This window comes from Miniopterus natalensis, chromosome 2 (genome assembly GCF_054644295.1).
Source record: "Miniopterus natalensis isolate mMinNat1 chromosome 2, mMinNat1.hap1, whole genome shotgun sequence".
Taxonomy (NCBI): Eukaryota; Metazoa; Chordata; class Mammalia; order Chiroptera; family Miniopteridae; genus Miniopterus; species Miniopterus natalensis.
In genome coordinates, this window is record NC_142082.1 from 11,193,116 (window position 1) to 11,215,799 (window position 22,684).

The 22,684-nt window shown below is 34.4% G+C and overlaps 1 protein-coding gene across 1 annotated transcript in view; it reads right to left on the reverse strand.

The window, feature by feature from the left end:
• Positions 1–879: 879 nt before the first annotated feature.
• Positions 880–22,684, reverse strand: part of MICU3 (mitochondrial calcium uptake 3) — a 58,964-nt gene continuing 37,159 nt past the window's right edge. The window contains exons 9-15 of the mRNA XM_087814129.1: positions 17,616–17,711; positions 13,104–13,204; positions 12,283–12,454; positions 8,150–8,258; positions 5,988–6,145; positions 4,862–4,930; positions 880–3,220 (exon numbers count right to left, since the gene is read on the reverse strand). Coding sequence (XP_087670255.1) covers positions 4,862–4,930; positions 5,988–6,145; positions 8,150–8,258; positions 12,283–12,454; positions 13,104–13,204; positions 17,616–17,711 — 705 coding nt within the window. The 3' untranslated portion in view covers positions 880–3,220. The remainder of the gene's footprint in view (positions 3,221–4,861; positions 4,931–5,987; positions 6,146–8,149; positions 8,259–12,282; positions 12,455–13,103; positions 13,205–17,615; positions 17,712–22,684) is intronic.

Genomic DNA, 22,684 nt, shown 5'->3' on the forward strand with positions numbered 1-22,684 from the left:
TGTCCTTCCAGAAAACTTTTATAATAATGTTTGTACTTTCTCTGAGCATTGTGTACCAATATGCACACAGTCAGGATTATAGATATATGCCTCAGTGCCAGAATTACTGATTGTCATATAAAGAAAATTATGAAGATATAAAAATGTAAAGAGAATTATATCTTTGCAGTGATTTTCATCTTAAAATATTTCACAGAATTTAAGATGTGACTGATTGCATGACATACCATTATTTTATGAGCTACTAATAAAGTAAAAGTGCTGCCAATTAAAAGAAAAAATCACTATGCTTTCTTATCACTTAAAATTTTGTTTTATACTTACTGAATATTACAGAATTCATATTTTTACATCATTTGGAAGTAAAAGCAGTATGTAAAAGTGTTAATTTACTGTATGGCTATAAAAAGTGGGATAATTAGTGTATTTTGGAAATTGGTAAATTTCTAGGAGTCATCTTGATAAGATGCCGCCTACAAAATAACCAACATTAGTACAAAGGGGCTGCTGTGGTGTTGGCTTGTTATTTTAAGCCATTTAGGCCATCAGTTTTGTAAAGCAAAACTGATGCTCCATTAAGTCACATGTAAACTTTCTGAAAGCTTCCCAGTATCAATGACCACGTTCTATAAAGTATCGATTCCTCTTACACACATTGAGAAGCTTTATGGCTCTGCAATTTATTTACCTACAGAAGTGTTGAGATTAATTTCATTGCCATGTATTATTAGAGCAGAAGGTATAAGATCAATTGAGGTTTGGTAGCCAATAAACAGTTCTGAAGCTTGGAGGTGACATGTTTTAGAAAGACATTAGCCCACAGAAAAACATTTTCATCTTAAAATATTTCACAGAATTTAAGAAAAGCAAAGTACTAAGTTTCTTGATTCAAGAGCAGGTATATTTATTTTAAGACAGTATAAGAATGTAAGTTGCTTTACAACTATGTTTTATAATAAGAACAATAAGAACAATACACTGGAACTTAAGTTAAATGAATTTCTTAACATTAAACAATTCTGAGAAGTACCACAAGCCTTTCATCATATAGACACTCTGTAAAGAATATAATACTAAAATTTTACGTATAGTTTTATCTTTTCAAAGAATAGTTAGAAGGAAATATTGAGAAAAATAGCATACATGTATTTAGTACATTACTATTCTCAAAGTATTTAACATTTTTCAATTGATGTAAACAACAATCCAATGAGTTCTTTTTATCATTTTAATTAGAGGGGTAAAGTTCACGAGTGATAATACATAAGGAATCATTGTAATTTACTACTTTTCCATTTTAATTGACCAGAATATTTCATTTATTCCCATTTTAATATTATGCTACAGTCTTATAAACAGACGAATATCCATTCACTCTGATAAGCAATAAAGAATAAAGACTGCATATGTAGTATTCCTTGGGGGAATGGCAGAATTATAAATAACTTTAATGAGATAATTTAGTTTTTAATGTACATTTATAGGACTGTTCTAAATAGCAATTTTTGCATGTATGCAGGATAATATAACTTATAGTCAAAGATAAAAGTTGCACTTTTTCAATTATTTTAGATAGCAAATAATGTTGAGAAGATTCAGGTAAGGTAACATAGGCCTGGCTATGTCAAATGAGTGGACAGGCATTTTCATTTAGTCAATCAATTGAATCAACCTTGAAAGCAGGTGAAATTAAATTACTATACTACATAGAATCCTCACATTTATGAATCACATTTCTATATCAATGTAATAAATAATATCAGATAAAGAATGTAAAAAGTCAAATACTCAACGCTAATAACATTTTCTTGGAAATAACACTACTTTCATAAACAGGCTTATGGACAGCTATCAATTTCACATTTAATAACTTATAAAAACAAAGTCAGTATTCCCTATTTTCATAAGCAAAAGCAAGGTAAAAGCTGGAGTGTGTGCAATTTACATTAAATACATCTTGAAAAAAAGATAAATGAACATTTCTACATATAATACATTAACATATTAATTTAAATTCACTGTTCTACACTTGTATAGTATCCTTTTATAAACTAAACTTTTCAATTGAACAGATTTCCATTAAAGTACTACCAAATTTTCTCCATGTGAAAATCTAATTTTGTTGTTTTTTAATAGAAAGTATTTATTTTCTCTTTTAAGACATATTCTGAAATAATGAATTATATTAAATTATTCATTGACTATTTGGTATCACTTTTCCAAGTGGTCCTTTTCCAAGAAACAATGTATTAACTTCTACCTAATATTTACATAAATCTTTAAGCCACTTTATATTAGTCTTTTACATATTCATTTTGATGCTATAGACATTTACTAACAATGCACAATAAGTTATAGAGTTGTAAGATATTATTTTTACTAGTGTTATTAACATATACCTTCTACAATCAGAAGCAGCATCATGTTAAAACAATATTGACAGGGACGGTGACTAATGCTACAACTACCACTATTCTACCATCAATATATGACTTTTTGAGAAAAAAAAATCTGTATCTTCGATTTCTTTACTGTACACATAAAAGAACACCAGACATTCTGTTGACTTGGTAAATGAACAAAAACTTAAAAAAAAACTTTATATGACTAAAACAATGCATGTTAATTTAGTACTTTTAAAAGTTAAAAGTACAATGTAAACCATCATATTGTACAGTATGTTACTTTCTATTTGTTTTTCAAAACACTTTCAATATTACTAAAAACTAGATAAATAATAGGTGCTTATCAACGATTCTAAGGCCCTAAGACAATCTTAAGGAATATTCATTTTCTTAAAGTAAGTTCACAGTCTAAAACCAAAGAAAATGTCATTGTTCATTTTTAAGTGATCTAGATTCCAAGAGATGTACAATATTTGAAGTTAGGTAGATTTCTAATAAGTTTTTAAATATTTAAAATACATTCTTATACGGTCATGGGAAGCATCTCTCTCCTTCTGAAAGGAATGAGGGAGTGCAGAGGTCAGGGCACCGAGGCAAAAGCCCTGCCTGCTAGCACATGGCATCTGTCCTTAGTAAAAAGACGCATTTTATCCGTCTTATGCTGAAGAACTCAGTTCAAGAAAAAAACTGAATTTGCATTTCACCTTTTCCTTCATTTCTGCAAGTTCTGACCTCAGATCTGCTTCTGTTCTCTGAAATTATTGCTTCTTACATTTGTCATGTAGATAATCCTTTAAACTTTGTTTTTCGTGTACCTAATTAAAAAATATATATGTAAGCAATATTTATTTAGGATGAAATTCAGAGGTGATGGCATTAGACAAATATTATTATAATAATACGAAGCAGTAAGGTACATAATATAAACAACCAACAGAAAATATAAGGATCAAAAGACTTAATCATAAAACATTTCCTTTAATTTAAAAGTTCAGTGTTTTGTTTAGTAACCTAATACTCAGTCGTATAAAGGTCTAGAGTAAACGTAGTCATCTTTATCTATGGTCCTGTGTACTACTGTATAGAATCAACAGTGTCAGAGGGACACTATGACAAGTTAGTTGGGAACATTACCTATGTGAACATATATATGGCATGGTCCTACTTTTTTTAATGTTTAGTTTAAGTTCTTACAGGGCAGGATCAAGTTCTCTAAAACAGAGGTTAGGAAGATGTTTTGTTAGCTCAATGACAGTTACCACGTCAGATAAATAACCTACTTGCCACTAAACAGTTTAGATGAGTGTTTCTCAAGATGGGTTCCATAAAACATTAAGCCTCAAAGCTACTCTGCAAAATACGGAATACTGCCGCCTTCTTTGAGAGAGACAAATGGTGGCTTAAGATCCCATGAGTTCTAAGGGGGAAGGAACCTACTTAACTATGTTTATTATATTTCTCTAACTTACTTAACTCAACTTTTTTTAAAGAATAATATGCATTGATATTGCTTGGAACCACTTTGGTAATACTGCTATAGACAAATGTAAATGTTTCAAGCTAGAGAAAAAAAAAATATTTCAAGCAAGAAATATATATTTGCAAGTAGAGACCTTACTAATTGGAATCCACAATCAACCAAAATTTTATAGGTACAGCTGACTTTTAAAAGAGAAAGGGAAAAACAAATCCCTCATTTTGGAGATCAGCAGTAAATCTGAGACATTTCTTTGGGTTGATACAAACTGAACAAACATCCTATATCTTCCTCAACTATGGCATTCTACAGTGACACTTTAGAAAATAATAAAGATGGCTTTGCCATCACAGCATGAGGCTCAAACCCTACTTTGTGACTTGCTAGAGCATGTTATCTTGGGCAAATGACTCATTAAGCCTCTATTTCCTTGGCTGTTAAATGAGATATCTGTGAGGATTAAATGAGTCTACATGTAGAACACCTAATACAGAGCCAAACACCTAAAACAACTACAAAAATTAGCTGCTATCATTGTAGCAGATGTTGGGAATCATGATCCTAAAAAATAGTAAAAAATGTTCCTTAGATCACAATGATCCTAGATTATAAAAGTCCAATCTGGAGTTATTATTTTCTATCTACTCAGATACAAAGCTGCAGGTAAAACAAAATAATTTTTAATCAAAACATTCCAAGAGAATCCCAGTCAGATGAGGATTTATCCAGTTTATTTTTAGATCACAACTTAATAGTGGTAAAGTAGTGCTTTGTTATAATGACTAATTCTTCAACTGAATTACTAAATAAAATAAAATTACTAAAAATCATTAACAGAGAAATTATTAAATTGAATTAGTGACCTAAAACTTAAAAATAAATTGTATTTCAGCTATTTCCTAAATGTCATAGCAGAAAAATAAATTATGACCCTTGCTTTATTGTTACTGAACAATTTTAGACAGAGAAACCAACATACTTATCTGCTATGAAGTTCCTTCTTCAGGCAGGATTTGAAAGTGGGATACTTCTGAACTGTTTTATAACCCTGTGGAACAGAGGATTAAAAAAATGCAAATGTAAATCAAGTGTTATGGGGCCACAGACAAACAAAAAATAAAAACACAAAAAAACACAACACCTGAGAGAGAAATACCATGTCAGAAGTTTATAGTCTAGTTTATATTTTAATTTAATCTTGCTACTCTAAAATTTTTGAGGAAGAACAAATGATTTTCAATACATGCTCTTTCAGGTATTTGTGCCATCAACTCAAATGTCAACAACTAACCACTAGGTGGCAGTGAAGTACACAGTATCATTACCAAGACAGGTCGGATTTTTAAAAATCTTTAAAAACACTGTCAAAGATGAATCTTGATTTTTTGTATATATAACTTTTTCTCTTTTTAAATATATAATGCTTAGGGATATTCTTACCAAAGAGGGAAGATTGCATATTATAGCTGTTAATAGAAATATATATATTTTTCTTTTTCCATTTTTGGCACCATCCACAAATACATTAGATGTGTAAACTTTTATTGATTCATGCTATATTTCATCCTTTAAACCATATTTGAGAATAAAAAATCATTGAATTTTTCATAATTACTTTGCAGTGTAAAATGGTAACAGGAAGAATGGTTCAACAGACAAAAAATGTTTTTATTTTTTATATAAAAAGTACTGTATATGCAGTGACGTAAGCATCTCAAGTTGCCTAGTGGAAATCTGCATCATGTAAGATGAGAAACAGTGATATTTCTTTGTATACTAACAAGTTTCATAGCAAGTGTGTAGACTGAGTTAATCAAAAATATTTGGCAACATTTCTCCCAATAAATTGGGATAAAAACACTGAACTACTTGAATATGAAAATAAGTTATTAAAATTCAAACTGATTTTATATTTTAAAAAGAATCATTTTTTATCACTTCAAACTGTTTTTGAAAATAGGTAGGACCTTATATTTTTCTTTTCAAATATAATATTTCATGTTTATATACTTAAAATTTATATAAATTGTTTCAGAAACTTAGATGGATTTTTTTTCTTTCAGTTTACAAAATAATATCAATAGGCTTGAAATTTATAGGTTTACCCGGAATCCTCTATGGAGTCTGTCTTTCATAATTCCAATAAATTCTTTATAACTTAATTGATCATCTTTGTCAACGTCAAAAATCTTGAAGACTGTGTTCACTAAATGTGGTGAAAGTTTGAGGCCAGTAGCCACATAGACGGCACGCTTAAATTCATCTAGATAAATGTTACAGAAAAGGAGTAAGCCATTATTATTTTTATAATACATATTGATTACTAAAAATTTTTGTAGTTTCAATCGAAAGGGCCAAGAATAGCTGTGTTTTAGTTTAATAATGTATTCATATTCAATGAATGTTTAATGAGCACTTACTATAAGCGACAGACACTTCAGGGGTTATTACAATGAGTAAGTTCTCCGAAAACTCAGTTCCACTGGGAGATGAGAGCCCTGCCCATATAACATTACACAGGGCCGCACAGAAGCGCCACCAAAGCGCTACGAGAGTTTGGGAATGAGTGATTCCTTCTGGGAGTAGTGTGGAGTAGGGACGGGAGAGGAGAGCAGAGATTAGGAAAGGCTACAGTCATGTATTTGAGCCGCGCCCTGAAGGATGGATTTCAGTTTGTAGAGATGAGGGAAACGGCAGATGAGACGACATGAACAAAGGCACGGAGGGAACAGGAGGGGATAAAGCACATTCAGAAAACAGTGAGCAGTCTGGGCATGAAAGAGGTGAAGAAGCTCTGTGCAGGGACTTGGAGGTGAGGAACCTGTACATTCGTCAACAGGCAATTGGGGACTGAAGAGTTTTTCACAGCGGGTGTGTCACAGAAAGGTTAACCTGTGTTTTTGAAAGATTATCCTGTGAGCTGTCCAGGAAACATCAGAGAGGGAAGTGGGTATTGGCAGGAATACCAGATCCTTTCGAGAGGTAATAACCTGAATGAAAGAGCTAGCAGTGGCAACAGAAAAGAGACAGATACATTTCTAGCACCTGCAAGATTTTGACACAAATGATTTTTTCTGTTTCCCAGTTCCACAAAGTAAAAGAACAACTGTGCATTCTGAACCAGACTTTTTTTCCTTTTGTGGCTGACTAGTAGGTTTGTCATGGAAGTAAACAGTGGTCTGGAAAGGCAGGGTTCCCAAGGGTTTTGGTTTTAAAACACTAAAATGGGTGGAGTTGAGAATATGTTCTATTTGAACATCAAGACTATACCAATGGTAAAATGACAAATTTTCAGGTATCTTTTCCTCAATGAATAAATGAATGAAGCCATATGAGGGACTCAATCTCTCTGTTTTTGGGAGAGAGAGAATTATTATCAGCACTTACGGGCTACAGTTCGGTTTCTCCCTAGAACTTGGCAATAAAATAACAAGACTGTCCCCTTGGATTACATTTGGGAAATGGCATTTATTATATTATGGCAGACATAGGTCAAATCACATTAAAGACATGAACAGAAAGTCCTTGTATGGCAAGAATATTTTAAAAGGGTACTGCCATGAGGGAAGAAGGTAAAGTGGTCATAGCCACAGAATCCTAGAGAAAGGATGTGACTTGTTGGTCTACCTACAGGGAAAGAAAGAGCTGGTCCTAGGGTGAAGAACACTGAGATCTATGACAGTCATATTTCTTCGTAAATTAAGCAAAATCAACATTCAATTTCATTTATCATTCTTAAAACATGGTTAATGAGTCCATAGCTAAGAAGGGACTCTGTTGACAAAATTCAGGTTTCTCAGCCACCAGGGATTGTGGGTAATATGTATCATCCCATAATGATGGCTGAGGCATGACCAGCTGGTTCTTCTGTAAGTAGACACACATCCTTCATAGTTACCAGAGGTCATGAGGGTTCTTTCTCTCTGAAGTTTTACAAATATCATTAGCTTTACCCCATAATACAAAATGAAGAACAATAATAATTTTTAAAAATTTAATGGGGTGACATTGGTTAATAAAATAATATAGGTTTCAGGTGTACAATTCTATAATACATCATCTGTACACTGTATTGCTAATATAAAAATTCATCATATTATTATTCCTAAACTTCGCTTAGGGAAAACAGATTTCCCACGGAAGTACACAACAAATTTTCAGGCAATGATGGCTAATATGCTATTATATCTAATTAATTTGCTGGCAAATCCCTAGAAACAATGTAGGATTATGTTTTGCTTTTAATTTTTGAAAGATTATTACTTACCTTGCCCTATAGAACGACTTGCAAAGTTATACATATTCAAGGCTATTGCAAAATCTTCTAGGTTGTTCAAAAACTGGAAAAATGACCTGAATTCATCAAATGTGATGCCCTATATTGGGAGAATATATGTATACATTTTAGTATGGCCAGATTTATTTTAAAAAGTATCTACACTTACTAGAAATAAATAGATTAAGCATGTGCAATATATCTTGCAAGTAAACATTTCCTGGGCACATCCTGAAACCTTTCTCCAAATGGAATGTAAAATTGACTCAGATTTTTCCCTACTGGGCAGTGTTGCTACCACTAGCAATGTTAGGTTAAAATATCTTCAAAATACTGTCATATCAGCACAAAGCTACAAAAAATTGCTGCAATAAAAAATGGACAGAAAAGCTTCAATTCTGAAAATTCTGTATTTCAGGCCTAAATTTTTAAACCCTGAATGTAAATGGGATGATGAAGATAAAAAGAAGAGTTAAAAAAACCCACAAAAACTCCTAAAAAAAGTTTCCGCTGTACATGTACTCCTTAAATGTAATTCAGCATTGTATTACTGTCATTAATGTCTTTATAACGACAATGCAAAATCAAAATAAGCCAACAGTAGTGTACTTATACTTGATCCTGCCATGACAGTGCGGCCAGCACAGTAGGAGGAAGCACAGTGACTGTACATACAGCTCTGGAAGGCCCCACACAGGGCTTGGGGTGGGATCACAGACAGGACTCTAGAGTGTCATTTACACAAACTGAAATTATTGCCACCCTACGATTACTTGAATGAAACAGGAAAGTTATTTAAAATAAACACCACATATCTCAGATAATACAAATTTGGACACGCAGAGCTGCATTTAATTAATGTGTTCTCCTCCATAAAATTAAAGTAATTGAAAGGAAAGGTAAACCAAAAACAGCAGAAGGCCAAGAGCCTAGGCTTACCAGATTCAGACCTGAATGTAGGGGAAGGGAAACTAACAAGGCAGCTCTGGAAAGCTAAGGGAAAGAACCAGAGAGTCTATTTCATATAAGCGAACTTCTGATTAAGTGGTTTATTATCAAAATAATATTTATTATCAATTTTTTATTGAAATAATAAGAACAAATTTTGGTATATGTTATTTCCACTTCAATTATAATATCTATCTTTTTTCAAGGAGAACCCTCACTGTCTTTTCTCTTCACATTTTTCTTTCTCTTTCCTTATATTCAGGGTTGGCTAACTCCAAACCTGAACTCTGCTTTGTGACCCAATCCCACTTGTCATGTTTTCCAAAGAGGACCATTTGAATCAATTAGGGACACTGAGCCAGAAAGGGTTTGTCCTGCTGTGGAGAGCTTGTTGCCAGGGAAACTGGTCACTGCTCTGGTTCTGAATCAGTGAACGCTGTGACCAGCTGCCACAGCAACAGCCTCTGTCTCAGGGTGACAGGTTAATGCTGGTTGAAGTGAAAAACAGGGTGTCAGCAGTGGAGATGACAAGTGGTCAAATTCTGACAGAGGTGGCGTCAAGAGGATTTGAGGATTTGTGTAGAATGTGCAGGGGAGGAGTCAGGGACTTTGGCTGCAACAGCCAAGAAGATGGGGTTCCACTCATTGAAGCGGGGAAGGTGACGTGTGCAGCCAGATTTCTTGGGACGATCAGTTTTGTTTTGCAGCTACTGAGCCTGAGCTGTCCATGGGACACCCAAGCGGAGATGTGGACTGGGCAGTATGATGCGAAAATCTGAAGTTCAGGGAGGAAGGTTCAGCTGGAGACACAGTTTGGAGGTCTGCACACTAAAGAGTAGTCCTGATTGGGCCTCTGAATGCTAGAGTCAAATATCCAGCTGCCTGCAGAATTCCTTCACTTAGACATCTCATTGGAATCTCAGACTTAACTTATCTAAAATAAAACAACTGATTCTTTCCTAACCCTGAACTTATAGTCTTATTAGCTCAGTAAGTGGCACCAGTTTCACCTGGTGGTTCAGGCCAAGACCTAGGAGGAATTCCTGATTCCTTTTTCCTTCATATTGAAGACGAACCTAGCAACAAGTTCTATCAACTCCACTTTTTATATGACCCAATGTCTGACAACTTTTCCCTACTTTGACTCTGGTCCAATCCATGCATCTCTTTTCTGCACTCCTATAACATCCTAATTTGTCTCTTTCTTTCAAAGCTGGGCCAACTAAAGTCTATTCTGTACTAGCCAAGATGGTCTTTTGAAATATCGGGTCACGTCTGTCTGGCACATGAGTCAGATCACATTTGAGTGTCTCAGTAGACAGCAAATGCTTGCTGAATAAATACTTGCTGAATGAACGAACATGACGCCTATGCTCTAAGGTGAGGTTGGCAAACTTTGGTATTTGCTGTTTCCTCTGCCCACAATGCTGCTCATCCAGATCTTTGCACAGCTCTTTTCTCATAGTCTTTCGGCAAAGCTACGTGTTTAGAACAGCTTTCCATAACAGTACATCTTTTCTACTCTCTAGGACTTTGGGTCCTCTTCATAATATTTATCAGTATCTGAAAATACGTCGTTTAGTTTTTTTTGCCTACTTGTTTACTGTCTCTCTCCACTAAGTACTTCCATGAGAGAAGGATACTGCTTATCTAGTCACTTGATATAGGTGATTTCGTGCCTGCTACATAAACGAATGGAACTTGAGGATTTTAGAAATGCAACGTGCTATTCAAGCAGTACTTAGTTATCATTCTTTTGGAGAGAAGGGATGAGAGTGAAAGAAAGGGAAAGACATAAGTGGGGTGTGATAGCAGTATCACTGGCTTAGGGTCCTGGGTTTGAATCCTTGAGCAAGTGTCTAAGTACCCAAGAGCCTCAGCTTCCCCTTTTCTAAAAGAAAGATGTCAGTATCGGGAAGATGTTTTAAGGATTGATGAGATAGTACCAAAAAATCAATTAGAATCAATGCTGGTTCATTCGCCAAAATTTCCCCTTCTTACTTTAACGATTTGTAGTGTTTATGATGCCTCTATCAATTAGAAGTTTCCAGAAGCTGAATTTAACTTAAAAGAATACTTTTTATTTTGAAATAACTGTAGATGGGAAAAATAGTTCCAAAAACAATACTAACTTCCATCCACCTTTCACCGGGGAATTAAATTTTCTGAGTTTCAGATTTCTGTAAGTTTCCATAATATAGAAGAATTTTGAAAAAGCAGATTCTTTAAGGCCTTAAAAATACCCTAGTGGTTTGACATAGTACAATTTCCAATATTTCTTTTTACAGAAGTGTCTATGAATTGGAAAAATTCAGTTTAACATGTAAAACTGATAAAAGACTCCTAATTAAGAGATTATGTAAAACTAATGGCCAAATGCATCGTCTTTTTTTCTCATTCCTTAGGGGATATGGAGAATTGTTAGCACTGTCACCGAGTTCCTATTTTAAACAAAGTCAAACTATTTGCAAAGTTTTTTTTGATAGATTAACTTGATCCCTCCACAAACACAAATAGAAGGCAATATATCTAAAACATCCCATGCTTGAAGGGGTACTTGTAGCACCAGTTCTATTTGGTTGCAATGATGCATTCAAATACCACTAGATAATGCACAACTTCGAAGAATTGCTGACAAAACACTTGCTACTAAACAAATAGACAATCAGTTGTTCCAGGTTCTTAACCACTGATGCATCCAAACTCTTTGAAAAACCTCACTTCAACTGCTGATAAGATCACTCACTCATCAATGGCCATCTCTGAATGATCTTTTACTAAGGATGTTATAGAAATGAGCAAAGTGTGACTGAAACGATGTCAATATAAACTGTATAAACTGCTCTATATGAGGTGATGTTTATGTATTAGCCAAAGCATAAAGCTCAGCAGAATTCTCTTGAAAAATGGTATTCATAATCAGAGTAAAACAACTGTTAACAACCTTAAGGGTTTTTAGCACATCTAAGAAAAATATGAATATCTACCCAGAATTTTAAATTAATCAATTTTTTAAATTTAGCCACAACAATTAGGACACATAGGAAAAAAATAAAATATATCCAAAGTATCTACTAATCCACAAAGGAGCAAAGTACTAACAAAGGACAACATGTTTTACAAGCCTATGTAATCACAGTAACACACATAACAAAATAAAGATGGGGGATTAGTACCTTTTCTTCAGCTATACTGTAACGCACATTTTCCAAAAATACCGACGTATTTTCCACATTCGTATATCGTAGGAGAATATGAGCAAAATCTTCTTCGCTGATGGTATTCATCCCGTTAGAATAGGAAAGGAATTCTATTTCCAGAACTTCTGTTTGTAGGTTATCCATGAATCTGTGACAAAAATAGACAAAGAATGAGTAAGATAAATGAAGAGTGAGATAAGAGGTGGCACTCAGCCTCACAGGGCTTTGGCTGCCTCATCTGTAAAATGGGGCTAACCACAATCCCTGCAGGGTAGCGATGAGCCTAAAGGACTTAACGTGTGGTGTCTAGGGTTGACTGCAATGCTTATGAATGTGTAGGAAATAACAATCCAGCCCAGTAGATGTGGCTCAGCGACTGGGCACTGACCTAGGATCCAGGAGATCAAGGTTTGATTCCCGGTCAGGGCACATGCCTGGGTTGCGGGCTCAATCCCCAGTGGGGGGCATGCAGGAGACAGCCGGTCAATGACTCTCATCCATGATGTTTCTGTCTCTCTCTCCCTCTCCCTTCCTCTCTCTGAAATCAATGAAGATAAATTTTCTTTAAAAAAACAATCCAGATATCCAGAGATTTTTTATTTTTCAGTAATTTCCTATTATACTTGATAAAACCACTGCTATACAGGTACTGACAGAAGTGGGTATTTGTTAAACATAGTACCTTTAGTTAAGATGAAAGCAGCAAAAAGGCATCACTGAACTAGGTAATTCTAAAGACCTTTCTGGCTTTAGCATGTTAACATTTTCTTCAATACAAATATAAAAATTAGGCTCACCTGTAAAAATCTTCAAAGTTGAGCTCAGCTTTGCCTTTCTTTCCAAAAAAGTGTACAAGAAGTGTAGTATCTGTTACTAAGCTCGTAATGTCATCAACACGCTTTAAAAAAATCACAATTTAAAGGTTAGCTGCAATAAGCAAACAGAATAAAGATGCCCAATATCCCTCAAAGAATTTATCAACACATAAATATCTGAACACAAATATAGTAACATTAGAATGAAAAGCATAAGGCTGTATTAATAAATGCCATTACAGTTAAAATGAAGTTCAACATTAGAAAATAGAAATATGAATAAAACCTATCTTCATCCTCAGAAATTTTTAAAGATATGATTATATATTTTAGGAAGTTTTCTACCTTAAATTATGCATATAGGGTATCTATATTTTAAATTATCTAAAATAGTTTAACTCTTTTAGTAATCATCTAAAAATTGTAGTTTTACTCAAGTAATTTATAGTATGAATTTTCTTAACCTGAAAAATCATTTTTTTTTTTAGGATGTTCAAAAGAGGTAAATTCTTCAGATGTATTCAACATATGGGGCTGACAAAGGAATGGTCTCAAGCTTTACTAAATAACTTCCTTTAACCATGATACCTTTCTATTGTATTCCTTATTTATGGTATTTTAGGTAGAAGATACTATAATTTGAAAGAGAAACTACAGTAGCATTACTTTGGAATTTACATCATCTATAATTTTTTTTCAAAGAAAAGTCTTACATCATTTTTTGAAAAATTCCAGAGGGTTTTCCTTTCATTCAACTTGATAAACCAAGTTCCAACAATGTATTCTTAAAATAGCTTAGCTACAGTCCTTATAAAGTTCAATGGCCTATGGAAAATCTTCATGCTTTACTTTTATGTAGCTTTGTAGATTTTTCCTTTCTTTTCCCTCCCTCCCTCCCCTTCCATTCCCTTCCCTTCCTTCTTCAGTTGGCCATTAACTCATACCTATCTTAGAAATTCAGGACCTAGATAAGATAGAAAAGATAATGTTGAAGCTTAATGCAAAATTAAAAAAGATTTTTACGTGGTACACTTTTACTTCGTTACTGAAACTACATATGTATATTATATAGATCTGAAAAAAAAAATGCTTTAAAATGAGAAGTTATAGGAACACCAAAAATGAAGTCAGAGCACAGAATTATGGAATGCTTTCTCCAGTGCTGTGATGTGCTTTACCTCAAGACCTAATACACTGGAATAAGATGGCTTTGTTTTACACAGGTTCTAAATAATGACCTCATTCAGCCAGTTTTTCTCATGCCTATGGAGCAGAGCAGATCTTCATTTACAGTCTTTCATCGTGAAAATCTTATTAGACTTAGGTTGCACTTATCCAGATAATCCAGACCCACAGAGGCATAAGTAAAAGTTTGACATTAGAGAAAAAAATTAGAAAATGGGCATGGTGAAAACTCCCCCCTGCACTGAAACAGAAAACTACACCTGAGTCCTTGGTGTCCTGACAGTGTTATATAACTTACATCACAGGACGGCTGGGACAAAAATAGAGCCTCCATCCCTTTGATTCTTGTGCTCATTGTTAAAATAAAATGAATTCAGGTGTTTTCATAACAGCAAGAAACTGACCCAAAAGAACCCCACAGGTCATTTACATGACAGCCATTATCTAACTTTGTTTTGATTAAAATTTACTTTAAATGATTTCATCGAAAAGGAAATAAACTAATTAGTAAATCTGTGTAAAATAAAAATATGTCAAAGTATTAAAGGGTTTTAAGGATATTCTTTCAACATATTTTTATTGATTACAATGTGATAATCTTATCAAGCTCTATCCAAGGGCCTGTTGGCAAAGGTTCTGAATAAACTATTGAAATTTATTAATGACAAGTAAAGTTTAAAGCAAACAAAAAAGCTTTTAATTTCATCTATAAAACTCAAAATAGTTTTTATACTTCTGGTACTCAGACTGTATTCAACAGTTGTTTTAGAGAAGCTTATACTATACTATAAATTTATTATCAACATTTTGTTTAGAAAGTGGTGTCTGCTGTGGCATATTAAATTTTCATTATAATGTGGTTTTACTATAACTGAAAAACATCTATTGTTAGAAACAGCTCTGGCAGAAGAATATGAAAGGCTAGTCTCAAATTTACCTACAATATTTGAAGAAAAATGCTTACCTCAATATTTACATTTTAAATATATAAGAAACAAAGAAATACAAATAGATTTCTAAGCCTTCTTTCTGAACCAATTTGAATCCTGAAATACTGACACTGTAAACAATTCAATGTCACACTGGTGTCAGCAGTAACCTATAAGAAGGAATCAGAATGCCTTGTAACTTAACCATAGTTAATTCTCAGTTATCATCTCTAATGTGGAGGGTGGTAACAGAGATAATTCCCAAATGATCATTTTCCTTTGGAATACAGTAGGTTTTGTTTTCTTCTTTTTCTTTTCTACTTTCTCTTCTCCATCAGATTTACTTTCATGATGTTTGAATCAATTCATTAATTAATTTAGCATTTTATAATCAGAGTGTCATTGGCTGCAGCCAATAGTGTGCTCGTGCGCTGGCTCTCATGGGGAAAAAGCCTGATTTGTAGAGTTTTGCCATTTCTATGGTATTAATACTCCTATCAGGGGCACTCTCAAAGTGCCAGTGGAACTTAACAGAATGATGAGCTGGGAAGAGATGTACAGAATTAACTGTGGGAAGCCCCAAAAAGCGAGCTCCAGCACACCTCTGAGAGTGATAAATATCGTCAAAAGATCCTATCATCATTTATAATCTTTGAGTGTATATAAGAGCTGACTGGTCTTCTGATATTAAACCTCCCAGGATATAATTAAATTCAACATCTAATTAACAGATTGTTTCTAACTGTGAGAATTTCTAGCAGAATGAGATATTAAAAATAGTTTTGAGGTTGTGAGGTGGACAGTCTAGTACGGACAGAGACAACAGTGACAGGACTTAACTGGAAGAGAGGCCACAGTGGCTTGTAGGGACATGAAGGGCAGTGTCCCAAGTTGCTCTTACTTTTAGGCAGTGACAAATAAAGGCTCACCATAGTGTCGTTACTTTGTGCCTGCACACATGATCACAGAACTAAGCACTTCCAATGTGTGCCTGCACAGACGATCACAGAATTAAGCACCTCTAAATTATCTGTACATGGAGCATTTATTACCACTTCATGCCTAAAAACAGCTCAAATTTAAAGGTAATTTTAAAAGATTAATTGCTCATCATAATTATATCATATTGATATATCAAACACAGATTAGAGATAGGGAAAATGCTTTATTTGTTTTGGGACTTTAAAACTGAGTACAATTGACAAAAACTGAGCATTTCTAAGTGTTTCCCTTAGTCCAGAGGTTGCAACTGAGTAACACTGTATATATAAATAACAGAAATTACACCTGATTCAGTTTACTTCTCTAGATATTTTTAGGTATAACTTTTAAAAGTCAAACTTTAGAAAAAGAAATGAGAAACCAACTTTACAAAGAAAAAGCTAATGAAAAATATATCTCTTACTATTTACTGAAAAGTCCTTTGTGGTAAGACTGATAATCATCTCTAAAAAAGTTCTTAAAAATTCTTAATAGAAAACATAAAATAAGCCCTGGCTGAGTAGCTCAGTGGGTTAGAGTATTGTCCCGATATGCCAGCGTTGCAGGTTAGATCCCTGGTCAGGTCACAAACAAGAATCAACCAATGAATGCATAGATAAGTGAAACAACAAATTGATGATTCTCTCTTTCTCAAATCGATAAAAAAAAGATTCTTATAAAACCCCCATAAAACAGTGTTTAATCTACAAGACATAGCCCATTGTTTAAAATGACAAATCCCTATTAACAGCAGCATAATCAGAGTGGGTGGTGGGGGCAATCTGAGTGCAGCAATAAGGTGTGTCTCTATAAAATTCCAAAATAGCATGAATAACGGTCAGTCTACTTTTTATTTTCCGTGCACTGGCAATCCTAAACAATGTCAAGGTGAATGTCCTTCCTTTCCTTGACTGACTGCTCCTACCACACCTGCTCCACACTAAGCTACTCTCTATTACTATTAGAAAATTTAATTTTTTAAATCTACTGTTAACTCTAAAGCATTAGAGATCTTTTACCGAAGTTAAAAGTTTCATCGTTTCATGTAACATTTCAAGTTATAAGGTTAGAATCTGTGAAACTCTAAAATAGTATTTTCAAATTTTCTGAAAGTGATCCTTAAGTTAAAAATAACAGTTTCGTCTTAATTAAGTTGGAAAGTTGTGTTTTCTACAACAAGCAAGTTAATTTAACAGAGGCTATTACAGGTGACCTTGCAGCCTCTGCCGCACAGCTGACATATTCAAACACACCACTTGTATACAGAAACTATAGTTTTACTGGAAGAAGGAAAAATGTAAAATATATTTTTGGTTCCATTATTACAACTAAAATGAAATGAGGATGAGATTAACAAAATGGGAAGCAGTACGACGACCTGGTTGGGGTTTAATTATACCTCTGCGAGGTCTGAGAAGAGTGCTTGGCTTGTGTTCCGTCTCAGTGTATCCCAATAGCTTCTGGAGACAAGTTCCTCGGCATCTGTTTTAAGTACCTGTAGGAGTTTTAAGAAGCACAACTGAAATCTAAAGAACAGTCATAAAGAATGATAATTTATACACTTTAAATCTCTCCTATCCAAGAAAGGAAAACACATTAGCTTCCCTTTTTTGTTTTCTGCTGCATACAACAGTATTCTATTACATTGCTGGTAAACCCAGGGCATTTTCAAAGGTGTAATGGTATATAACCACTCTTTCTAAGTACAATGTGGCTTTGTCAAAAAGAATCATAGTCTTCACCCCCTCCCCCACGCCCTTCTCTACTGAAACATGCATAACTTCTAAGAAAGTGTGAAAAAAAAATTTCATTCACACCTGATGTGAAGTAAATTCACTTGTAGAAGAGCTGGGGAATTTTGTAGCAACTAATTAAAATCACGATTAATTTAAAAATGAATTATTGTTGGCTAGCATACATTGTGTTAATGCATCAAAGAATCAAAATGACCATATCCACACTTTAGAGAAACAAAATTTAAACTCATTCAAAACTTGTCAAAAAGAAATAAGCCAGTTTAAGTCAAACTACTCAAAGCTATGCAGGGATCTGATAGGTGTGTCTGTTGTGAATAGACAAGGTACTTTCTGCTCTGCTAGGACAGAAGGCAGGCTCCTACCTCGGCATTGGCGGGTCTGAAGAAGGCCATATCAACTAAGAAGTATAGTCTAATCTCCACATGAAAACGCAGAACTACAAGCTCACGAGTTTATAGGCTCAAAGACAGTTAAATGCACATTTCTGTCCTGATTTAAGAGGGAAGGCCTCGCAGGTTTTCGGGCTTGGTGTTTTTCTGGTTATCGTGAGAAGATGACGCTGCATGGTACACTTAGAAGTGAGAGGCTGATGATGAGAGAACTTCTATTCGTGTGTGTTAATTTTTAAAAGTCCAACGCCACTAATAAAATTATAACCCAGCCCAGCCGGGCGCGGCTCAGTGGTTGAGCATCAACCTAGGATCCAGGAGATCGTGGTTTGATTCCGGGTCAGGGCACAGGCCCGGGTTGCAGGCTCGATCCGCAGCAGGGGCGTGCAGGAGGCAGCCGATCAATGACTCTCTCATCAATGATGTTTCTCTCTCTCTCTCTCCCCCTCCCTTCCTCTCTCTGAAATCAATAAAGATATATTAAAAAAAAAATTATAACCCACTGAGAATTATTTCAAAGATCTAAGTTTCAATGCATTATTAATAAAAAAGCACTGCCTATTGCCCATGTTTTAATAAAATCTTTAAATACATTAATAAAACAGTATTTAGCAAGAATCTCTTCTATAATGCAGACTATTTATTACCATAGGTGCAGCTTTACCACTATGACAGATCTGCTCATTGCCCCCGTTAGTAACTATAAGAGCTTTAACTAATGGCTGTGTAAAATGAGCTGAATACAGAACTAACACAGTTCATTTTCTTTTATGTAGATACAGCAGAACCACAGTAAATGGTGGCTGATTAAATACTCTGCAAACATTATCTAAATACTTTGACCATGGATATATTTTTAAATTGTAACATAGGTTAGTATGTGTTAAAGAAAAGGGTTATTAAAGCTGTCTAGGTAGAAAATAAGCCTGACTATACTATTCTTAGGAGGGTGACAGAAATGATTTGCTTTGTAAAGCCACACCTCTTCCCTACTTCCCAACACTTGTCCTATCGCACATACACACGCACGAGCAAACACCGATGACATTAGAAAAACATTTACAGCCTACTAAGGGATAAAGTTAGTTTTATAAAGTTTAATGGCATGGATCTCTACAGAAAAAATATATTTTCTGCACATATAAAAAGAAGTAAATATGCTCCAGTATACTGATTATCTCTGAATGGTGGCATTAGAATATTTTTTATTTTCTCTTTTTCGCATTTCTATATTTTAAAATAAGAATGTATATTTATCTGTCAGGATAATATATAACTTTTTAACACAAAAAAAAGTCTTATTTAGGGCATAACAGCTTAATAGTCCCCTGCTGCAGAAAGCTTTCCCATCTTTTATTTAGCTCCAAAGGTTAAATCATGCTAGAATATAACTGACTGGCTGCAATTATCTTAAAGTGTCTTTTAATTTATAAAGTTTCTGAGGGAAGGGACAATATTCTCACAGCAACTACTGTCATGCCTATTGTTAAATAAATATATGGAATATAATTAATAGGAAATATAGCTAATATATTGATTTTCCTGGCACTGAGTCCTTTATGTGTGTCTGTTCAGGAGCCAGTATTTAATTACATAATGACTTAGATGATGTAATTAAGAGTAAATTTTTGAGAACATGCAAAACTAGTAGAAATCTTTAATACCAGAAAAATATAATAGGATATTTAAAATAAACATAAGGTAGCCACAAAAATCAAAATAGATTTTAATAGCAAAAAGTGCAAAGCAAATACAAAATCAGAACATGGGCATGTAGGTGAAGGAAAGATTGATAGGGGAACATGTCCAAATATAACTGAGTACTATGATGATTATACAACAGATATTATAATCTTTTGATATGTAAATATTAGAAAAATTGGCAAAGACTTCCTTCAGTCTTCTTGGTGTCTTTGATGACTCTATGAGCTTTAGGCTTCCTTACCAGAGTGTAAGGTAGGTGTAGGCCTTCATTAAGAGATGTAAAAGAGAAAGATAGTTCTGAAGGACTTAAAAATGAATGGTACAGGCAAGATGATGTCCTGAATATACTGTATCTCTTAAGTCAGATACATTTTTAGCCTCAGTTTAGGGTTTGTTATTAGTAGAACTTCCTTAAACTTTGCAGTTTTGGTCAAGAATTCCTTATACCTTTTTGGCTGAGCCAAAGCATGATCCTATGCCAGGCATTCCATGACATTTATGATGCAAGGAAAAGGCAAAGGAAGGAAGGATAGGAGGGAGGTGGGGAAGGAGGAAGGAAAGGTCAAGCTATGGTCTGAAAATTTCATTTGCTGAAATCCTAACTGCCGAGATGATGGTATTAGGAAGAGGTGGGGGGCCTCTGCAAAGTGATTATGTCCTGAGGCCAGCGCCTTCATGAATGGGATTAGTGCTCTTATGAAAGAGGTCAGAGAGAGCTCCCTGCCCCTTCCACCAGCAGAGGACATAGCAAGAAGGTGCCGCCTATGGGCCAGGAAGTAGGTCCTCATCAGCCCCCACACCGAATCTCTTGGCCCCAGGATCTTGGCCTTCCCAGCTTCCATAACAGTGAAAAAGGTTCATTCTTTATAAGCCACCTAGTTTATGGTAGTTTGTTACAGCAGCCCAAATGGACTAAGATAGGAGGAAAGAAGGAAGGAAAAAAGGAAGAGAGACAGTCAAGATGAAAGGAAGGAAAAGTTAGAAAAAAGGAAGACTGATTTAGAGATGGGAACACATCACTGTGTGAGCAGAATAATGGCTTCCTAGAGTTGTCCACGTCCAAACAGGAAAATACCCTATGTACAGTTAGGGTCTGCGAACGGTTATACTGTACTCAGAGATTAGGCACACCATGAAAAAATAACCACCAAAATAGCAGCCCACAGAATCAAACAGTAAACTGTCTTTACTATTAGTAAATACAATTAGAAACCACAGATATCAATCCAGATAAAAAGGAACCAATAAAATACACAAAATATACTTTTAGTAAAGAGACACCTAAAATATAAGGAAAGAGAAAAGTTAAAAAAGATATACCAGACTTTTATTAATGACAGGCTAGAGAAAAACTAAAAAAGCTGGACAAGATATAAAACAGGTGTCTTCTGCAAAGTCTCTTGAAGACATTGTTTTGTCTCTGGTACTGTGTTGACAGTCACACTGATGTTGCAAAAGCAACAGTGGGTAAAACCGCTGACATCTTAGTATAAGGACAGCGGTGGCACCAAAGACCGGAGCCATTACATTCTTCAGTTCCATACACTCACATTAAAAAAGAGTTTTACTTACAAATGTGCTTGCTGAAGAATAAACTTACAGTTCTGTGAAGTGACCTCTGAGCACACGTATCTGCAATGTTTGGTGTGGAAAGACTGGAGGCATGCACAGCACCTCTGCCTACTAAAGCAATTAATATGGTTGTCTTCAGGAAAAACATTTGAGAGGTAGTTTGTATTCAAAAGAGAAGTGGCCACTTTTTTCATGAACAATCATTTTTACTTGAAAGAACAACTGATAGACAAACTATGGTTGTTCAGACTTTGGTATCTGGCAGACTTTTTTTTTTTTTAAAGTGAACCAAGTGAGCCTGTCACTCCAAGGGAAGCAATCGATAGTATCTGTTGCCAAAATAACATACTGCAGCAGACTGACTGCAGAAGCATCTAGGAGAAACCAGCTGTCTTCCATGAAGCCAGACATTACAGAGATTTGCAAAGAATGTAAAATACCACTGTCCTCACTAAGTTTTTGGAGTTATTTTTTCATAAAAATGTTTGTTATCATGTGAGTTTTTTATTTTACAATGGATAATAAATACTTTTAAATTTCTCAGCTTTAACTTCTAATATAAATATAGATAGATATAACCAACATAATCCAAAGCTCTTTGGGGTTCTCAGTAATTTTCAACAATGTAAAGGGGTCCTGAGACCAAAATGTTTGGGAACTGCTACTTACAGCAATAAAAGTGAATGAACTAATACTAGATATGAGAATGAAACTGACAATCGTGATGTTGAGTAAAAGACGACAGACATGAAAAACTCTATACGATCCCATTTATATGAGATCCAAAATGGGTAAAACGAAATTATATTTATGATGCATATACAAATAGGTGGTAAAACTTCAAAATAAATATGTGATTTACATAAAAGTCATGATTGTAGTTATCTTTCGGAGAAGAGGAAAGGATTACGATTGAAGAGGTAATATGAAGGAGCTTTTTGGAGCATGGCAATGTTTATTTTTTATCTATATGGTCATTAAACTTTTGTTATTATTTATTTTATTTATTTGCAGTAAATTTCTGAACTAAAAATATATTTTAAAAA